The sequence below is a fragment of the Callospermophilus lateralis genome, chromosome 6 (assembly GCF_048772815.1).
Source record: "Callospermophilus lateralis isolate mCalLat2 chromosome 6, mCalLat2.hap1, whole genome shotgun sequence".
NCBI classification, from domain to species: Eukaryota; Metazoa; Chordata; class Mammalia; order Rodentia; family Sciuridae; genus Callospermophilus; species Callospermophilus lateralis.
In genome coordinates this window covers 872,309-891,121 of record NC_135310.1, presented here as the reverse complement: position 1 = coordinate 891,121, position 18,813 = coordinate 872,309, and the positions used below count along the sequence as shown (strand labels likewise).

At 54.8% G+C, this 18,813-nt stretch overlaps 1 protein-coding gene across 1 annotated transcript in view; it reads right to left on the bottom strand.

Annotated features, from left to right (window-relative positions):
• Wdr27 (WD repeat domain 27) overlaps nucleotides 1–18,813 on the bottom strand; it is a 146,854-nt gene that overhangs the window by 55,416 nt on the left and 72,625 nt on the right. The window contains exons 19-22 of the mRNA XM_077109623.1: nucleotides 13,291–13,388; nucleotides 12,091–12,212; nucleotides 6,743–6,840; nucleotides 5,580–5,682 (exon numbers count right to left, since the gene is read on the bottom strand). Of these exons, the coding sequence (XP_076965738.1) occupies nucleotides 5,580–5,682; nucleotides 6,743–6,840; nucleotides 12,091–12,212; nucleotides 13,291–13,388 (421 nt within the window). The remainder of the gene's footprint in view (nucleotides 1–5,579; nucleotides 5,683–6,742; nucleotides 6,841–12,090; nucleotides 12,213–13,290; nucleotides 13,389–18,813) is intronic.

The following is an 18,813-nucleotide window of genomic DNA, read 5'->3' as shown; positions in this document are numbered from 1 at the left end:
CACTCCACTCTCCACCCCATCTCCCCCGTCATCCATCTTGAGTCCCCAGGACCATCTCTGTACGAGTCGAACACACAGAGTCTACAACACAAGCAGGTGCAGTGGTGAGGCCTGTCATCCCAGCTGCGGGGGCCTGAGCCCAGCTAGGCAGAGCAGCAGGAGGCCTACCGCAGAGGGGTCTACGCCCTGCTGACAAGCATTCTCCACTCCTGAGGGAACCTGCCTGTCCAGTGACACCCCTTCTCCCACTTGGTATGAGCACCAAGGCACAAGAGCTGCAGCACTCACACAGGCCTCCTCCCCCACCCACCTCTGGCCTCACTCATGCGATTTTGGCATTGCTACATATCCAGTGTGGAAAGCTACTGAGGCTGGATTTTACTTCATCGTGCGCCAGACAGCCAGGGAGAATGTGGGTGGATGTCCTTACTGCCCCCGGCCTGGGAGATGTCCCTCCAGCCTCCAGCCACCCAGGAGCACGGAAGCCATGCAAACTCTGCCAGCAGCAACTCTGAAGACCAGCACGGTGGCCGCCACGTGCAGGACTGCTGGCCGCGCCTCATGGCTTCACCAAGGCTGTCTGCAGGGACACCAGCCTCTGGCGTTGCTCCGCTCTGCAATTCCACAGGTGTGCTGAGAAGAAAGCGGCAGCCTCGGGCCCAGCCCTAGACCACACAGCCCTTGAGTCTTCATTTCTTCTCCATCCTCTGCATCAACAAAAACTGCCAGACCCTGCAGGGCCTCAGCTCTCACCACACAGGCACAGGCCTCCATGGCCTCTGTGCCCCTTTCCCCTGTCAGGAATGAAAATCCTCCAAGGAAAAGCCCCTGCAGAAGGCAAACACAAGCCCTGAGACCTGGCAACCCTGCCGTGCGTCTGAGCAGCATTTCCGGAGCCCCGCAGCCCCGGCCAGCTCCACGCTGCTCACAGGCCCACGACAGAGCTCAGACCTGAGGGCAGCTCTGTCAGCAACAGCCAAAACCAGGGCCGGTTCCTAATGAAGACCATGAAGGTCTGGACCATGAGGAACTGACCCTCAGTCAGGAGACCCTGAAGGTCTGGACTCACTGAGGAAGAAGCGCTCTCCCAGAGTGCTGGGCGTGGAATTGGGATTCGAAGCACAGCCTCAATTCCAAAGATGAGGAAGCCACAGTGGCCAGGAGAAGAGGGCGAGGTGTGAGGCTGGGACACAAAGCACGCGGGGCAGACAGAGGCTGACCCTCAGGAAGGGCAAGGGTGTTGTAGGTAACGAGAGGACACAGGAAGAAAGTGCAGAATGAGAAACCGAGTCCAGCCCAGGAGGACCTCCAGGGTGGGGCCAGGCCAGGGTCTCTGGTGCCCGGAGAGGTGAGGCTGCGTTTCCCCAGAGAGCCCAGGGAAGCTGTGCCTGCAGGAGGAGGAGGAAGGATGGCCCTGCACTGACAGCCGCAGGCCACCAGAGGCTGGGAAGATGGGGCTGCCCCAGCAGGCCAGGCGGAGCCGCTCGCTGAGTGGTCATGCACGCCCTTCACGTGGAACCGGGGTAAATGCACTCATTAAGACAAAAGCAAGGTCCTACAGGAAGCCAACGACGTTACCCAAAACGGAGCTCGTGACCCTTGATGTCTTCTGTGGACTGCTGCAGGCCTTGAGCTCAAGCCCACAGGGATCTCAGGAAACCGCCTGCACATGCGTGCTGAGCTCGCTCCACACACTGTCATCTCTGCCATCCGGGCAGAGAAGAGCGCTCCACGTTCCCAGAGAGCCACTTGGAACCTAGGGACCACGCACGCCTGTTGTCTGCCTGGAGCTGCAGGCCAAGGCTGCGCCTGCTCCTGGGAGGACCCTGCCCTTCCAGCCCCCTGCTCGCTCCGCAGATGCCAGAACAAAGCCAGCTTCTCCGTGGCTGCCATGCACCTTCCAGACTTCCCTGGACATGTCTGAGAACTTCCTTCTTCCTAATCGTGGAGGATGGCAGTAGGGCCACCTGGAAGGGGCACAGTGGCCTCAGGGGGACCAGCCCAGCCCTGGGCTCAATCAGGTGAGACTCGTCCTCTTTGCAGGCAGATATCTTTTTGTCACCATTTGCACCAGAGGGAAAAATGTTTGGAAAAATATGAAAGATAATTCCTTAAACTTGGTTAAAGACAAAAAGGTCAGATTAAAAACACTTACTAATAGGGCATTATGTAAAAATGTGGATGTGTAACCGATGTGATTCTACAATCTGTATTTGGGGTAAAAATGGGAGTTCGTAACCCACTTGAATCTAAAGTATGAAATATGATATGTCAAGAGCTTTGTAATGTTTTGAACAACCAATAAAAAAATAAATAAATAAAATTTTAAACAGGAAAAAAAATAAAATAAAATAAAAACACTTAGTGAATCGCAAATATGATTATTTAAAAGCAGGCTTCACTTAGATCCAAATTAAACTCCTAGAAATAAACTATAAGGAAAACATCTTGAAAGTATCCAGAAAAAAAATCAGCATAAAGGAAGTCCATGGCAGGGAGCACGGCAGGTTCTCATCAGAGCCACGCAGCTGGGGACAAGTCGCTGCGGCAGGGCCAGCAGCCTGTCCAGCAGGGCCAAGGTGCTGGGGAAGGGCAAACCAGGGCGGCCCGGGTGTCGAGGGCATCAAGGAAGGCAGGCAGCGCAGGAGCCCACAGCCGAGAGCTGGGCAGAAACCCTCCAGCAGGAAAGTAGCTCCACAGGAAAAGCCGGTGCCGTGGGGCGCAGAGTGCACACACGGGATGTGGGTCTTGGCACCAGCCTATGCCCCACGGCACAGGCAGGAAGGAGCCGGGTCCTCGCGGGGCCCACGTACACATTTCCTTGCAGTGGTGGACGACCATGCCAAGAAGCTGAGAGAAGGCCGGCGGGACACAGACTCCAGAACACCCACAGCACTCAGCACGCAGCTCGGGCGGCGTGAAGTGGAGTGCTCACAGCACATTGAAATGACCAAACAGGAAAGGCACGGTGACCAAAGAGCAGCAGCCAACACAGAGGAGACCAGCAGACTGCCCTGGACACCAGTGTCACACCACGCGCCAAGTCTATAGGCAGCACCCGACGAGAGGAGGCAGCACGTCCAGGCACCTAAGTCTGAAGTTCAGTCCCAGGCGTGGGCAAGCCACACCAGGGCCCAGCAGGACGGACACCTGAGAAGCCCAAAAGCTGCAATGACGCTTTGATGCCGAGGGATTCCCATGGGATGGACACACACACACACACACACACACCCGGTTCTTTTATGTTTTGAATTGCCATAAGTGTGTCCTAACAGTGTTGGAGACTGATTTTTCCCCACAAAATGCATCAGTGAAAGCCAAGCCAAGGGAATGGTGTCTGAGGTGCGGCTGCTGGAGGCAGCAGGTCACGTGGGCTCAGGAGCCTGTGGCCTCCCCCTCCTTCCCCTACTTGCCCTCATGGGAGGACACAGGAAAAGTGGCCATCTGCAAGCCAGCAAGACACTCTCACTGGGCATGAGTGGACACTGCAGAGGCTCTGCCTGAGCACCCGGGGGCAGTGGCCTTTGCAGTCCAGGCAGGCAGCCATGCCCATGCTTGCCCACCTTACACACCTGCAGAACTGGACCTGCCAAGGTTGACCACAAATACCTTTCAAAACAGCACCTGGGCCCACCTGAGCCATAGCTGGGCAGCCCAGGGTGGCTCCCTGGGGTTGGGAGAGCAGACGCCCAGGTGTCCTCCCAGGACCAGTGTCCTCCCTCATGCAGTCCTGGCCCCAAGTCCAGAACTGAGTCTGATGGAGTGGCAGCCCCGGAGACCCTGCAGTGCCCACGGGTCCTCTTCTGTCCACTGTGCCCAGCCTCCAGCCTCCTCCTCAGCTGACAGCGTGGGAGCTCACGTGGCTGACGCTCCCAAGACACCTTTCCACGCTCTGCAGGGTCAGACAGGGTATTTCAATTCTCCCTTCTCCTCCCCTTCAGTTGTCGGATTGATTCTTCTCTCCTTGAGTCCTCCCCTCCCCATCTTGAGGAGCCACGCAGTCCCTGCGACACCGGCAGCAGCCTCTCCAGCAGAAGCCCAGCTCCTCACGCTGTGCTCTGCCTTCCCAGCCCCTGAAGAGCCAGCTCGGCCACGCGCCTACCCTGGTTTCCAGCACTTGCTTCCTCCCCTCCCCTGCAGCCTCGCTGGGATGGCCAGTGTCTGGCCACGCCATGGGTGTGCTCTCTGTGTCAGACGCCTGCAGCGATCTCCTGGGCTCCCGGCCATGCTGTGCCAGCCTGCACCATCCCGCCCCAGCACTGCTTCCACGGGGGGAGCCTCCACAGCAGCTCCCGCTCGCTCGCACCACCTCCTCCTGCTCCTGTGGGGTGCTGCCACGCTCGGTGCCACGGCCAGCACTTGGCACAGGCCTTCTGGCTGCGGCCTCACTGGCCAGGGAGGCACAGTCCATCATGAGGGTGCAGTGCTCCTGGCCCACAGGTCCCCCTCTGGATGCCATCGCAATGGCCACAGAATTCAGCATGAGTTTTGAGTGGGACACTCACCACAGCCAGCACCCCTGAGGAGAAGGAGTGATGGCGAAACCAGACCTGGCTGTGAGAGGAGACTAGGGTCAGCCCTCCTCTGCCCAGCCTTCCTCCAGGGGCCTAAATGACTGCCCCTGGAGTCTGCCTTCTCCCTCTTGATATGCAAACAGCCCTGGGCCAGGCCTCCAGGTCTAAGGAGCCTGTGGAAGGGCCCTTCTGCTGTCTCTGGGAGTGCTCTATGTTGGGGGCCCCACAAGGCCTTCAGCCACACAGACTGGGAACTTTTTAAAAAGACAAAAGCCCCAGTGACAGGACGGGTCCAAGATGACGCCAAATGACCTATAAATGTTGTGAGAGCCTGGTCAGGGCTCAGAGCTGGAGTCTGCTCCCCTCCGGGCCTGCTGGAGGGAAACAGAGTCTGGATTCTCCTCTCCCAGCGCTGCTGGTGTTTCTCTGCCGTCTGTTTCCACAACAAAAGGACAGAGAAACCGGAGATACATGGAGGAGAAGGGTCATGTGAAGACAGCGCTCCACCCAGTAAGGCCAAGGATATACCCGCTGGACGGTCTCTCCCTCAGATGCCCGAGAAGGAGCGGACCCTCCTACACCAGGCAGACGGATGGTCTCTAGCAGCATGAGCAAGATGACATCTGCAGGGTAGGCCTCCCGTGGTGGTGCTGGGTCTGCTGCCCTGGAACTAAAACCTGCCCCCTCGTGTGTCAGGGACACAGGGTGTTGACAAGCTGTGCTCCAGACCCCCTGGAGGTGCACACGCTGTGCGGTGGGGCCAGGGGAAAGGGCAGCTTCCCAACAGCACCTGTTCCTTAGGAAAGGCCCCTCACAGCGTCACCTGCATCCCCAGGACACACCACGCAAGGGTTCTCAGCGCACGTGCAGTGCTGCGAGAGGCTTGGGCCCGGGTGGGTGCTCCCCAAGCTTCAATAAAGAAGTGGCGTCTGTGCCTCCCACGCCTGGCCACTGAAGCATGAGACTGGGCACCTCGAGCAACACGGGGCACCCAGCGTGCCCATCCACAGAGTGACCAGACAGCATCACTAGATTCTGTGCCCCACGTCCCTCACCCGCACCTACATGTCTGTCCTCAGCTCCGCAGGCCACAAACCGTCCACAAGGGCTGAAAGCAATTCTGCAGGGGTAGCCACGGTTCGGATGTCCTTCAAAAGTGCGCTCACACCTGCGAGGACAGCAAGGAACAGCAGGGGCCGTCACGTCTCGACACAGGTGGAGGAGGCACACCAGCCAGCCCTTCCCTTCACAAAAGGAAGAAACTATCATGAAAAAAGCTTCTATTTTTTGCTGCAGTTCTGGGGACTGAACTCTGGGCCTTGCCAAGGAGCCGGGCAAGCTCCCCACCACTGGGCCACACCCTGAACATTCTATGTTCGAGAGTTTTAAATGGCAAACAACTAAAGCGATCTTGAAAAGCAATTCAGACATTGTCTGATACCATGAATCCTCAAAGATGACAGAACTCGCAATACACGAGCTTTCCGTAGATGATCGATACTAAATAGCAGTGGTCTCTGGGGGCTGCGGTACGGCAGGACCTGCCAGTTCAGCCTGTGCGGGAGGCAGCTTGCCTCTCACGTGCAGAGCCTAGCTCACTTCCCAGCAGGGGATCGGAGAATCAAGCTGGGTAAAGGGCCCAGGCTCCAGGAAGGGGCACGTCTATCAAGGGAGTCAAGGGTCACAAACAGCGACTTACAAAGCACCACTTTTATAAAGGTCAGAGCATCGTGGGTGAGATAAGCCAGGCTGCGGGACACACACCTGTAAGTGTGCCACAGTCAGATGCACTGTACGTACGATTATTATGCACAAATTAAAAGGAGAGGATTGGCGCTAGCTTTATGAAGAGAACCTCCAAGCCTCCCCAGGGAAGTGCCTAGCAGCGTGGCCTCCCGGGATGGGCGCCCCAGGGCTCGCACCACCAACAGGTCCTGACCAGTGGGCCCCAGGACACCTGCCGATGGGGCTTTCTCTCTGTTCTGGGACCGAGGAGCACAGGAGTGCCCCCTGTCCACTCACGGTGGAAGCGTGTCCTGGGTGCACACAGTTGAGCAGGTGCTGGTTTCATGCACCCGACGCCCTGGGTTCTAGCCTAGCGAGTGTCAGCTCACCTCCTCAACTGTGCATGGGTGAGCCACAGCCTCGGCAGGTTGGGAAGCCACCGGGCCTTGCTCCTAGCTCCAGCCGCCTCCCCGTGGCAGTGTTGGGATACGTGCAGGACTTACCTCAGGGTCCTCAGGTCCCACAGTCTCACCCCTTCACCAACGGCTGTGGTCAGGAAAAGATTATAGGCCTGGAACTGCTGGGTCGTAAATGATGATCCCTGAAGTCAGAAGGGAAAAGTCAAGATGGGTTTCTAAAGGCTGGATTTTAAAGCATTCTGCTGCTGGGCACAGGGGTGCACGCGTAAACCCAGCTCCTCCAGGGGCTGAGGCAAGAGGATTGCAAGTTAAGGCCAGCCTCAGCAACTTAGCGAGGCCCTGTCTCAAAATAAAAAATGAAAAGGGCTGGGGCTGTAGCTCAGTGGTGTAGCACCCTGGGTTTCAGTCCCACTGTAAGTAAATAAAGACACCGTGCCACTGACGTCTGATAATACGTCATTCTTTACAGTCAGAAATCAACACAAACCTCTTACTAAAACGATTTAGTGAGAGAGCCAGAGCCTAGGCTCACTTCAGAGTCAAACTTGAGAACTTCCACCCACAGTCCTGCTCTGCCCCACAGCCTTTCAGTCTGTGGCAAGCTGTGTGTGTGAATATGGTCCCCAGGAGCACATGGTGCAGAGAGGGCAGGCAGCCTTGGCTTGTGCGAACTCAGGCCTCAGAACTCACGTGACAGTCACGTCACCAAGGAAGCCATCCTTGGTGTGCACGCACTGCCCAGCAGCTGAGGCTGTGCACTGAGCAGAGGGAGCATCAACCGTGAGTGGTCATTTTCTCTGCGTGTCACGCCACCAGAGGCATAGCACCGGATCAGCAGAGGATGACAGAGCAAGGGGTCGGCAGGCCGACATTCCTTTTCCAAGTGAGGGTCACACCAGTCAGCACGGCATCCGGGACGCCTCAGTGAGGCCCTGCTTCTCCACCCAACGTCCCACCTAAGACCTCGCAGGAACCGTGAGACAGTGCAGGTGAGTGCAGAGGCCTGGACAGCGGGAGGCACCGAGGGGCCCTCAGGTGCCCACCTTCCCTGCTGCTGTCAAAAGACACCCACAGAGTGAGACTCCAGGGAAGGGCTCCGTGGAACCTCTGGCTCGAAACATGACTCCAACGCCTGGAGCCTCGTGAGGGCCCCTCCCGCCAGCACCTGGCTCTCCAGCTCTCCAGACAAGCTCCCTGCGGGGACCTGGCTCTCCAGCTCTCCAGACAAGCTCCGTGCGGGGACCTGGCTCTCCAGCTCTCCAGACAAGCTCCGTGCAGGACCTGGCTCTCCAGCTCTCCAGACAAGCTCCGTGCGGGGACCTGGCTCTTCAGCTCTCCAGACAAGCTCCGTGCGGGGACCTGGCTCTCCAGCTCTCCAGACAAGCTCCGTGCGGGGACCTGGCTCTCCAGCTCTCCAGACAAGCTCTGCGGAGACCTGGCTCTCCAGCTCTCCAGACAAGCTCCCTGCGGGGACCTGGCTCTCCAGCTCTCCAGACAAGCTCTGCGGGGACCTGGCTCTCCAGCTCTCCAGACAAGCTCCGTGCAGGACCTGGCTCTCCAGCTCTCCAGACAAGCTCCGTGCGGGGACCTGGCTCTCCAGCTCTCCAGACAAGCTCCGTGCGGGGACCTGGCTCTCCAGCTCTCCAGACAAGCTCTGCGGGGACCTGGCTCTCCAGCTCTCCAGACAAGCTCCGTGCGGGGACCTGGCTCTCCAGCTCTCCAGACAAGCTCTGCGGAGACCTGGCTCTCCAGCTCTCCAGACAAGCTCCGTGTGGGGACCTGGCTCTCCAGCTCTCCAGACAAGCTCCGTGCGGGGACCTGGCTCTCCAGCTCTCCAGACAAGCTCCCTGCGGGGACCTGGCTCTCCAGCTCTCCAGACAAGCTCCGTGCGGGGACCTGGCTCTCCAGCTCTCCAGACAAGCTCCCTGCGGGGACCTGGCTCTCCAGCTCTCCAGACAAGCTCTGCGGGGACCTGGCTCTCCAGCTCTCCAGACAAGCTCTGCGGGGACCTGGCTCTCCAGCTCTCCAGACAAGCTCCGTGCGGGGACCTGGCTCTCCAGCTCTCCAGACAAGCTCTGCGGGGACCTGGCTCTCCAGCTCTCCAGACAAGCTCCGTGCGGGGACCTGGCTCTCCAGCTCTCCAGACAAGCTCCGTGCGGGGACCTGGCTCTCCAGCTCTCCAGACAAGCTCCGTGCGGGGACCTGGCTCTCCAGCTCTCCAGACAAGCTCCCTGCGGGGACCTGGCTCTCCAGCTCTCCAGACAAGCTCTGCGGGGACCTGGCTCTCCAGCTCTCCAGACAAGCTCCGTGCGGGGACCTGGCTCTCCAGCTCTCCAGACAAGCTCCGTGCGGGGACCTGGCTCTCCAGCTCTCCAGACAAGCTCCCTGCGGGGACCTGGCTCTCCAGCTCTCCAGACAAGCTCTGCGGGGACCTGGCTCTCCAGCTCTCCAGACAAGCTCTGCGGGGACCTGGCTCTCCAGCTCTCCAGACAAGCTCTGCGGGGACCTGGCTCTCCAGCTCTCCAGACAAGCTCTGCGGGGACCTGGCTCTCCAGCTCTCCAGACAAGCTCCGTGTGGGGACCTGGCTCTCCAGCTCTCCAGACAAGCTCTGTGCGGGGACCTGGCTCTCCAGCTCTCCAGACAAGCTCCCTGCGGGGACCTGGCTCTCCAGCTCTCCAGACAAGCTCCATGCGGGACGTCCCCAGGCACGTGTGTTTGGAATCCACCTGGAATGACTCTTCGCGAGCAGCAGGAAGCAGAGGGCCCTGCGAGTTTGGCCCTGCTCACTGGCACACTTGGCCCGCTTGGGCTCAGCTCTGCCGTCGCATCCCCAGCACCACCTCGCTGTGCCCTCCCTCAGCCCCAGGTGGGAGCTGAGCTCAGGTAGCAGGGGCCCATGCGCGGCCCCACACCTGCAGCAGAGCATCCCAGGGTGGCCCAGTGACCCTGCACCTGCAGGCCACCTGCTGAGCGCTGCCTGGGAAAGGCACCCAGCATAGGAGCTCAAGATAGGAAGCCCAGAGGCAGAGAGAGCCGTCCACTGCCTGGGAAGAGAGCTTTACAGTCTGTCCACCTGATGGAGGGTGAGGAGGAAGAAACCCAAGCAGGAAGGACAGTACAAATGCACAACAGGAGGCACACATGAGGTGAACCCACGCACCGCCGCGGCAGGCACAGCACTCACGCCAGCCCGCAAAGGCTCAGGAGGACCTCTGCAGGAGGACCCCAAGGACAGCAAGGCCTCCTTCTTCAGAAGGCTGAGCAGAGTGGGTGGCACGTGCACAGAGGCTGAGCAGAAATGGTCCTGAAACACAGCTGAGGTGGAGGTGCAGAATGCAGACTTCACTGTGCTGAGTCACACGGCCTCCAGGTTCCCACAGCCACTGTGGGTAGACAGTAAGGGGGACTGACAGACGGCAGCCCAAGTGGGAGAGGGAACGAACACACTTCCCTTGCTATTAAAGAATTGAGAAGCCTTGAATGATTTAGAAGCAATTAACTAGATTGAGCCACGGGCATCCATGGAGACCTATAGCTGATAGCTAGAAAAAGTGCATTATTTTGTATAAGTGTGTAATATCTATTTTAAAAACAAGCCAGAGGTCAAGTTTTCCACTGAATACAAAATCTCAGAAGATATCGAGAAAATCAGTACTAACAGAATGCACGCTCTGCACGCCCTGTCCTCAAGTCCGACGTAGTAACAAAGCCGAGGATGAAGACCACCTCCCACACAGAGACCTGAAAGCACACCCTAGATCCAAGTCTGGTGAACGTGGGAACTCATGCCGCGTGACGAGAAGAGTCCGGCCCCGAGCGAGCTGCGCCATGAAGGCCTGCCTTAGGCGCTCCAGACGCTCCTCCTCGGGAAGTGAGCCAGCGGCCCACAGACAAGCTCCAGCCGCTCTTCCTGCGACACCGCATCCCAGAGCACTGCAGCTGTGCTGAGGAGGCCGTCCGCACAGCCTGGGCCAGATGGGCAGCGTGGCCCAGCCACAGAGCTGCCCACAGTAGACACACCCTGGACCACGAAGCCGCCTTCTGACCAGCGGGCCTCCACTGCGAGTGCCCGGGGCGCTGCCAGCTCCACTGCCCTCACAGCAGGGCTGGCCTTGCCTCCCCCAGCGCCCAGCAGGGTGCAGCTCAGCCCCTGGGGAACCCTCGAGATGAGCCACGGGAAGGAACCGACCCAGGGAAGGAACGGACCCACGCAGCAGGGCTGGGCCAGCGTCACACAGCCTCCCCAGGACCCGCTGCTGGGGACTCGCCAAGTGGCACTTGCTCCCAAGACAGTGTGAGCTGAGGGGGAAAACAGCCTGAGGCTTTTTCACGTGAGAACATGGAAAGTCAGGCCATCTGACCCCGTTTGGGTGGCTGGGACAGGCACGCGCATCCGTCACGGGCCTGCAGAACCTCCCTGCCTCCTACGGCCACAGTCTCGGCTTCTCCACACGACTCTCCATTTGGAAGTCATTTACAACTGCTCTTTCCTGTACTGTGGACCCAAAGAGTCCTCTGCGGGACAATGCCCTGGGGAAAGGCCACGGAGGAGGAGGAATCCTGCCACCTGCAGGCGCCAGCCACGAAACAAGCACCGGGCACTCAGTGAGCCCCTGAGGAACCCACGGGTGGGCCCCGGGAAGGAACGGGCCTGCTTGGGGTGGCTTCTGTCCCTAAGGGTCCAGCAGCCTCTGCTGGCAGCAGGGTGCTGAGAGTCCCAAGGATGCGTCGCCTGGGCGTGGGGACGGGGAGACGGAGAGGGAGCCAGGCCACACCCCATGTGACCCCATGAGACCGCTCACCTGCCGAGGTCTGTGTGGGCCCTGGGGTAACAGGTCAAATGTCAAGGCCTAAAATAGTGATTCATACGAATTACACTGAAATTGGCAGCAGTTCCAAAATCACATCCTGATACTCTGTTTAATAAAAACGTAAAGCCCCTGATTTTACAAACAACGTGCTGTATTCTTGGGCTTTTCCTTGTTGCGATCAGTGACCCTGAGGAGAGCGACTCAGAAAAGGAGACGTTTGTGGGGCTCGTGGATTCAAAGATTCGGTTCGTGTTCAAACAGCCCATTTTTCTTGCCTGAAGGAGGCAGAAGCACCATGGGGGAGGCTTGGTGGAGGAAAGCTGCTCAGCCTGGCCGCCAGGAGATGGACAGGAACCAGGGACAGATGTGGCCCAGGGCACAGCCCTAGGGACCCACCTCCTCCAGCCACGCCCCACCTGACTAGAGCGACCACCCTGCAGTCCAAGTCCATTCAAATCATTAATCCACCAAATGGCCGCTCACGATGAGCTCACTGTCCCCGGTCACCACTGCCTCAAAGACCCACCTCTGAGTCTTGCTGTACTGAGGACCATGCTTCCAACACAGGCTTTTCAGGGGACACTAAAGATCCCACCGTAACATGTGTGTCCAGAACTTACTTTATTCTGACAGATTTGATGGATAGGCCGCGAATGGGCTTCTGCTATCACTGCAGCACTGCAGCCGGTGTTGAGGTCGAAAACTTGCAAAGTCCTGTTGCGGCCAGCTGCGAGGACCACATCTGCAGCAGCTGAGTCAGGGAGCCTGCACGGTGGCCTTGCCCACAGGGAGGCACGGCTCTGTCCACACCCGGGGTTCACGTTCTGGGGAGGCGCAGCTCTGCTCAGCTGACTGACTGACCCAGAGCCTCTGCAGCTCCCAGCACAGCCCCACTCGGCTGGCCCCCGGATGTCCGCAGGAGCAGAGGGGTGCTGCTGGGAGATGGGAGACGGCAGAGGAGCATGTTCTGCAGTAGGCCTCGGTTCTACCTCTAGCCATCCTGAGCGGACGTGTCCAGGAAACGTCCAGATCAGGTAGCGGTGGAAATGTGGCAGTCTGAATACAGACCAGATGAAACCACTGCGGGGCACAGCCAGGTGGGGGGCAGCACCTGGAGCAGGCTGCAGGTGGTCAGAACAGCAGCCCAAGACCCACACATCCGGAGAGCACAGGCGCTGACTGAGTGGACAGGCGAGGGGCAATGTGTGCGTACAGGGATCGAGTGACCACCCCACTCCCCAGCGTCTCGCCCCGAGGACTGTGGCAGACACGCAAGGCAGAAGCACAGGCCCAGGTGAGGTGCGAGCCGCGGAGACCCCTGCTGCCAGGGGCTCTCTCTTCCCCTTTCACAGGACCCAGCTTCACCGCATTCCCGCAGTAGCCCACAACGTCTCCTCCTGCCTGGGGAAGGAAGGCACCGGAACCCTCAGAAGGACCCAAACGTGCCTGTGTCTGAATGAACTAAAGCCTTTGAACATCAGCAGACCTGATTCTAAGTGAAATAAAACCAATTTTTTGGATTAAAAGTGACGACATCACCCAGACAAAGCCCGGATTGAAGTTGGACTCGACGGTGGGCTCTGCGGGAGCAGCAGCTCAGGTCTTGCAGCCCTCCCGGTGGGGCCTGGTCTGCTCCAGGACCTGTACCGAGAGCTGTGTCCCGACAGCTGCCCCCTTGAAAGCCCCCACTGAGAGGAAGCACCACCGTCCAGTCGCTGCCAAGAGGTCAGTGCCCGAGAGTGGCCACGGGCACCCTGTGCCCGCACAGCACCAGACACCAGAGCTCACTGACTGGCAGCCAGAAGACCCAGCAAGGATACGGGAATAGAAGTCGTTCACCGCTGACAAGCTGGTCACCTCAGTGGCCCCCCTTGTGGGCAGCCTGAAGACGCACTCGCACCTGCTCCTGGGCTGATACCTGGAAGAAAAGTCAGGAGATCACCTGTTTCCTCCCACCTCAGCTACCAGCCAGCTTTACCACGCCAGAAGGCTCACAGGGCTCTCGGCACCTAGCAAGGCTGGGTGTCCCTGGGTCCTGTGAAAGGGGACCAGAGAGAGCCCCTGGCAGCAGGGCCCTCACCTCCTTTAGAAAGGACCTTTGGTTTTCTCTTGAGAAACCCCAGCTTTTCCTCTAGGAAAACTTTGTGAAGACAACATCTCATATGCCTAAAGTAACTCATTCCCAAACAGGACAAGTGACTTTGTCCCCATATTCCTACAGAAGCCTGCATGCTTCCCCAGCGCCAGCCAGGTAGCGAGCGCCTGTGTGCGACCTGAACCCCTGTGGCTCTTTCCTGAGGAGAGCACAAGCAGCGCGGGTGGCCTTCTAGGTCCCCGAAGTGCCTCCCAAAGGACAGGCAGCAGCAGAAACCCAGGCAGTGGTCCCAGCAAGGCCAGAGCTGAGCAGGCACAAGGCAGAAAGGACGTCCCAGGAAGAGCCAGAACAGGCCAGGCAGACGTCCTGCCACCCGGGGCCTGGGTGTGGACACAGTCAGCAACAGCAATGGAGGAGACCAGCAGGGACAGCACAGAACCTGGGAGGGCGGGACAACGGAGCAGGCCAGGGAGTGACCTTCAGGGACTAGTTGTGAGCCACCTAGCCCAGGGACAGGCCCCAGAGCCACCAACGCAGGGTCTGAGGGACTCAGGGAGAACAGCCACACACTGAGAGACAAACTGAGGCCAATCTCAGGGGAAGAATGTCCTTATGCAAATCATTAAGATAAAAACCGCCTGACATTGCATGAAGAGCAGGACTCGCACAACAGACACCACTGAAATACGGAGACGACCAGAAACCGTTTTGAAAATGAAACAGAAAACAGACCCTGACCAACTCCTAGACACATGTGATCTGACAGATGGAACCAAGGGACACACGGGGTGAACAGAGCAATGTCAAGCAGTGAAATGGGGGACACTGTCTGAGCCTTCTGACCAAGGAAAGCCAGGCCCAGATAGTTCTCAGCCAAGTTCCTCAAGACCTTCAGAGAAGGTTAACACCAGTACTCCTCAGATTATTCCATGAAATACAAAAGGAGGGAACCCTTCCAAACTCATTCCATGAGGCTAACATCACCCTGATACCAAAACCAGACAAAGACACATCAAGGAATGAAAACTTCAGACCTATATCCCTGATGAACATAGATGCGAAAATTCTCAACAAAATTCTGGCAAATCACATACAAAAACATTAAAAAGATAGTAGTGCACCACAATCAAGTGAGGTATACCCAGGGACACAATGTTGGTTCAACATACGGAAATCAATAAATGTAATTCATCACATCAATAGACTTAAAAGCAAGAATCATGATCATCTCAATACATTCAGAGAAAACATTTGACAAAATACAGCACCCCTTCATGTTTAAAACACTAGAAATCTAGGGATAGTAGGAACGTACCCTAAGCCCAAGGCCAGCATCATTCTAAATGGAGAAAAATTGAAAGCGTCCCCTCCAAACACTGGAACAAGATGAGGGTGCCCTCTTTCACCACTTGTATTCAACATAGTCCTTGAAACTCTAGCCGGAGCAAGCAGACAGATGAAAGAAATTAAAGGGATATACACAGGAAAAGACGAACTAAAACTAACACTATTTGCTGACAACATGATTTGATACTTAGAGGATGCAAAAAATTCCACCAGAAAACTTCTAAAATAAATAAATAAATTCAGCAAAGTAGCAGGATGTAAAATCAATACCCACAAATCAAATGCATTTCTATAAATCAGTGATGAATCCTCTGAAAGAGAAATTTGGAAAATTACCCCATTCACAATAGCCTCAAAAAAAAAAAAACCTTGAGAATCAATTTAACAAAAGAAGTGAAAGACCTCTACAACTGAAAACTACAGAACACTAAAGAAGGAAACTGAAGACGCAAAGATCTCCCATGTTCTTGGGTAGAAAGAATTAACATTGTCAAAATTGTCATACTACCAAAAGAGTTATACAGATTCAATGTGATTCCAACTAAAATCCCAATTTCATTCCTCATAGAAACAGAAAAAGCAATCGTGAAATTCATTTGGAAAAACGAGAGACCCAGAATAGCCAAAGCGATTCTTATCAAGAAGAGTGAAGCAGGAGGCATCACTATACTACAAAACTATAGTAACAAAAATGGCATGGTACTGACACCAAAACAGACATGTAGACCAATGGTACAGCATAGAAGACACAGAGACAAACCCACACAAATACAGTTATCTCATGCTAGACAAAGGGGCCAAAAATATACATTGGAGAAAAGACAGCCTCTTCAACAAATGGTACTGACAAAACTAGAAATCCATATGTAGCAAAATGAAATTAAACCCTTCTCTCACCCTACACAAGACTCAACTCAAAGTACATCAAGGACCCAGCAATTAGACCAGAGACCCTGTGCCTAACTGAAGGAAAAGTAGATCCAAATCTTCATCATGTCAGATTAGGCCCAAACTTTCTTAACAAGTCACCTAAAGTACAAGAAATAAAATCAAGAATCAATAAATGGGATGGATTCAAACTAAAAAGCTTCTTCTCAGAGCTGGGGATGTGGCTCAGCACTGGGTTTGATCCTCAGCACCACATAAAAATAAATTAAAAAAATAAAGGTACTGTGTCCAACTACAATATATATATATAACCAAGGGGGTGAAGAGAGAGCCCGCAGAGTGGCAGAACCTCTTCACTACACACACATCAGATGGAGCACTAATCTCCAGCATATATATAAAGAACTCAAAAAACACCAAAAAAGCAAATAACCCAATCAATGAACGGGCTACGGAACTAAAGAGACACTTCTCAGAAGATGATATACAATTAATCAACAAATATTTGAAAAAAATTAACGACTCTATTAATTAGAGAAATGCAAATTAAAACTACTCTAAGAGTCCATCTCATTCTAATCAGAATGGCAGCTTTTAAGAATATAAGCAACAATAAGTGGGGGAAGAGGCACACTCATACACTGCTGGTGGGACTGCAAATTGATGCAACCATTATTGAAAGCAGTATGGAGATTCCTTGGAAAACTGGGAATGGAACCGCCATTTGACCCAGCTGTCCCACTCCTCAGTCTATACCCAAAGGACTTAAAATCAGCATACAACAGTGATGCAGCCACTTCAATGTTTATAATACCACAGCTCACAATAGCTAAACTGTGGAAGCGACCTAGATGCCCTTCAATAGATGAATGGATAAAAAAAACTGTGGTATACATACACAATGGAGTAGTGCTCATCATTAAAAGAGAATAAAATTATGGCATTTGCAGGTAAATGGATGGAGTTGAAGAATATCATGCTAAGCAAAGTAAGTCAATCCCCAAAAAACAAAAGGCCAAATGTTCTCTCTGATAAGTGATGCTGGTCCCTATGGGGGTGGGGGCATGGGGTGAGTGAAGGAACTCTGGATCGGGCAAAGGGGAGGGGGGGAGAAGAGAGGTAATGGGGGTAGGAAAGATAGTAGAATGAGACAAACATCATTTCCCTAGGTACATGTATGATTGCAAGGATGGTGGGACTCCACTTCACTTACAACCAGAGAAGTGAAGAACTGCGCTCCATTTGTGCACAGTGAATCAATGTGCATTCTACTGTCATGCATAACTAATTAAAATAAATTTAATACAATAAGATAATTTTAAAAATTTTTAAAAAGCAGAACATATTTGTTTAATTTGGAAAGTGTGTAAAATCAGGGGACTGTTTAAATTAGGACGGGCCTTTCAGAAAGAGGGCAGGAAAGCCCAGGAGACACGGGTGAGTGAGGGATCCCTGCAGGAAGGCCGGTGGGGTGTGCTGGGAGCTATGCACAGCCTTGGGCCTCCTTGGTCACTTGTAGAAATAAAGCATAAAGATCGTGTTAGGATCAATGTTTCCTGATTTTCTGTGCTGCCAGCTGGGTTGTAGGTTTTGATTATTTACTTTGAGCCTGCATCTGCTTTCTACCTGAGAGAAGTACCTAGGAAGTGCCAGTTCGCTCCATGAATAAAGTTCCAAGCGGCTGCCATCTGCAGTGGTAATGGCAGTAGAAGGAACACAGGTGGTTTGCAGGACCCAGGTGTCCAGCATCTCAGTCAGACCACCCATGTCAGGGGTCATATACGCAGCACTCATCAATGGTCAGGGAGGGCACCCACTGTGGAATCCACTTCTCCCTCACCATCAGTTCAGATGCAGCCAGCAGGGGCTGCCAGTTGTAGCAGCCAACATTTCCTGATTTGGGACAGATTGGATGACATGGGATGGGATGGGATGGCATGGGAGGGGAGGGGATGGTATGGGATGACATGGGATGGGATGGCATGGGAGGGGAGGGGATGGGATGGGATGACATGGGTTGGGATGACATGGGAGGGGAGGGGAGGGGATGGTATAGGATGACATGGGTTGAGATGACATGGGTTGAGATGACATGGGAGGGGATGGGATGGGATAGGATGACATGGGTTGAGATGACATGGGAGGGGAGGGGAGGGGAGGGGATGACATGGGTTGGGATGACATGGGAGGGGAGGGGATGGGATGGGATGACATGGGTTGGGATGACATGGGAGGGGATGACATGGGAGGGGAGGGGATGGGATGACATGGGTTGGGATGGCATGGGAGGGGAGGGGATGGGATGGGATGATATGGGATGGGATGACATGGGGAGATGGGATGATGATATGAGATGGGATGACATGGGTTGAGATGACATGGGAGGGGAGGGGAGGGGATGGCATGGGATGACATGACATGGGAGGAGACGGGATGGGACAAGATGGTAAAGAACAAGAAAGGTCCCTCTCTGATCTTCAAAACGACTGAGGGTAGGTGAGGCATACCAAGCTAGGAGTACAAAGGTGTCTTCAGTGATGGGACAAGGACTTAGTAGCTTTTTACCCTGACTCAGGTCGTTTGCCCTGCTGATGATGACGCAATTGTCCCACCTCTTATAACAAACAAGTTTAAGCAAAAATACAGCCACTCATGCCCACAGGTCTAGATTAATCCAAACAGTCATTTATAAGTTACTCATGAGGATAAGTTTTACCTGTGTTTGAAAAGAAGTTTTACTCTCAAAAAAAAAAGTAAAATACTTTCCTTATATAAGAGTGGAAACACAGAAATAGAGAAAGAAAAGACATTATGTTTCTTTATGACATCTTTTTAATGTTTCAATGACATTTTAAATGTTAAATTGGATTCATACTAAAAACCATGTTGAGGCTATATTCATTTAAAAACATGAAAAATATTTCTCAATATCATTAAATATTCTTCAAAAACAACACTTCAATCTTTGCATTGAGCCACACAAGATGAATACACCCTTGGCTGTGCCTGGCGT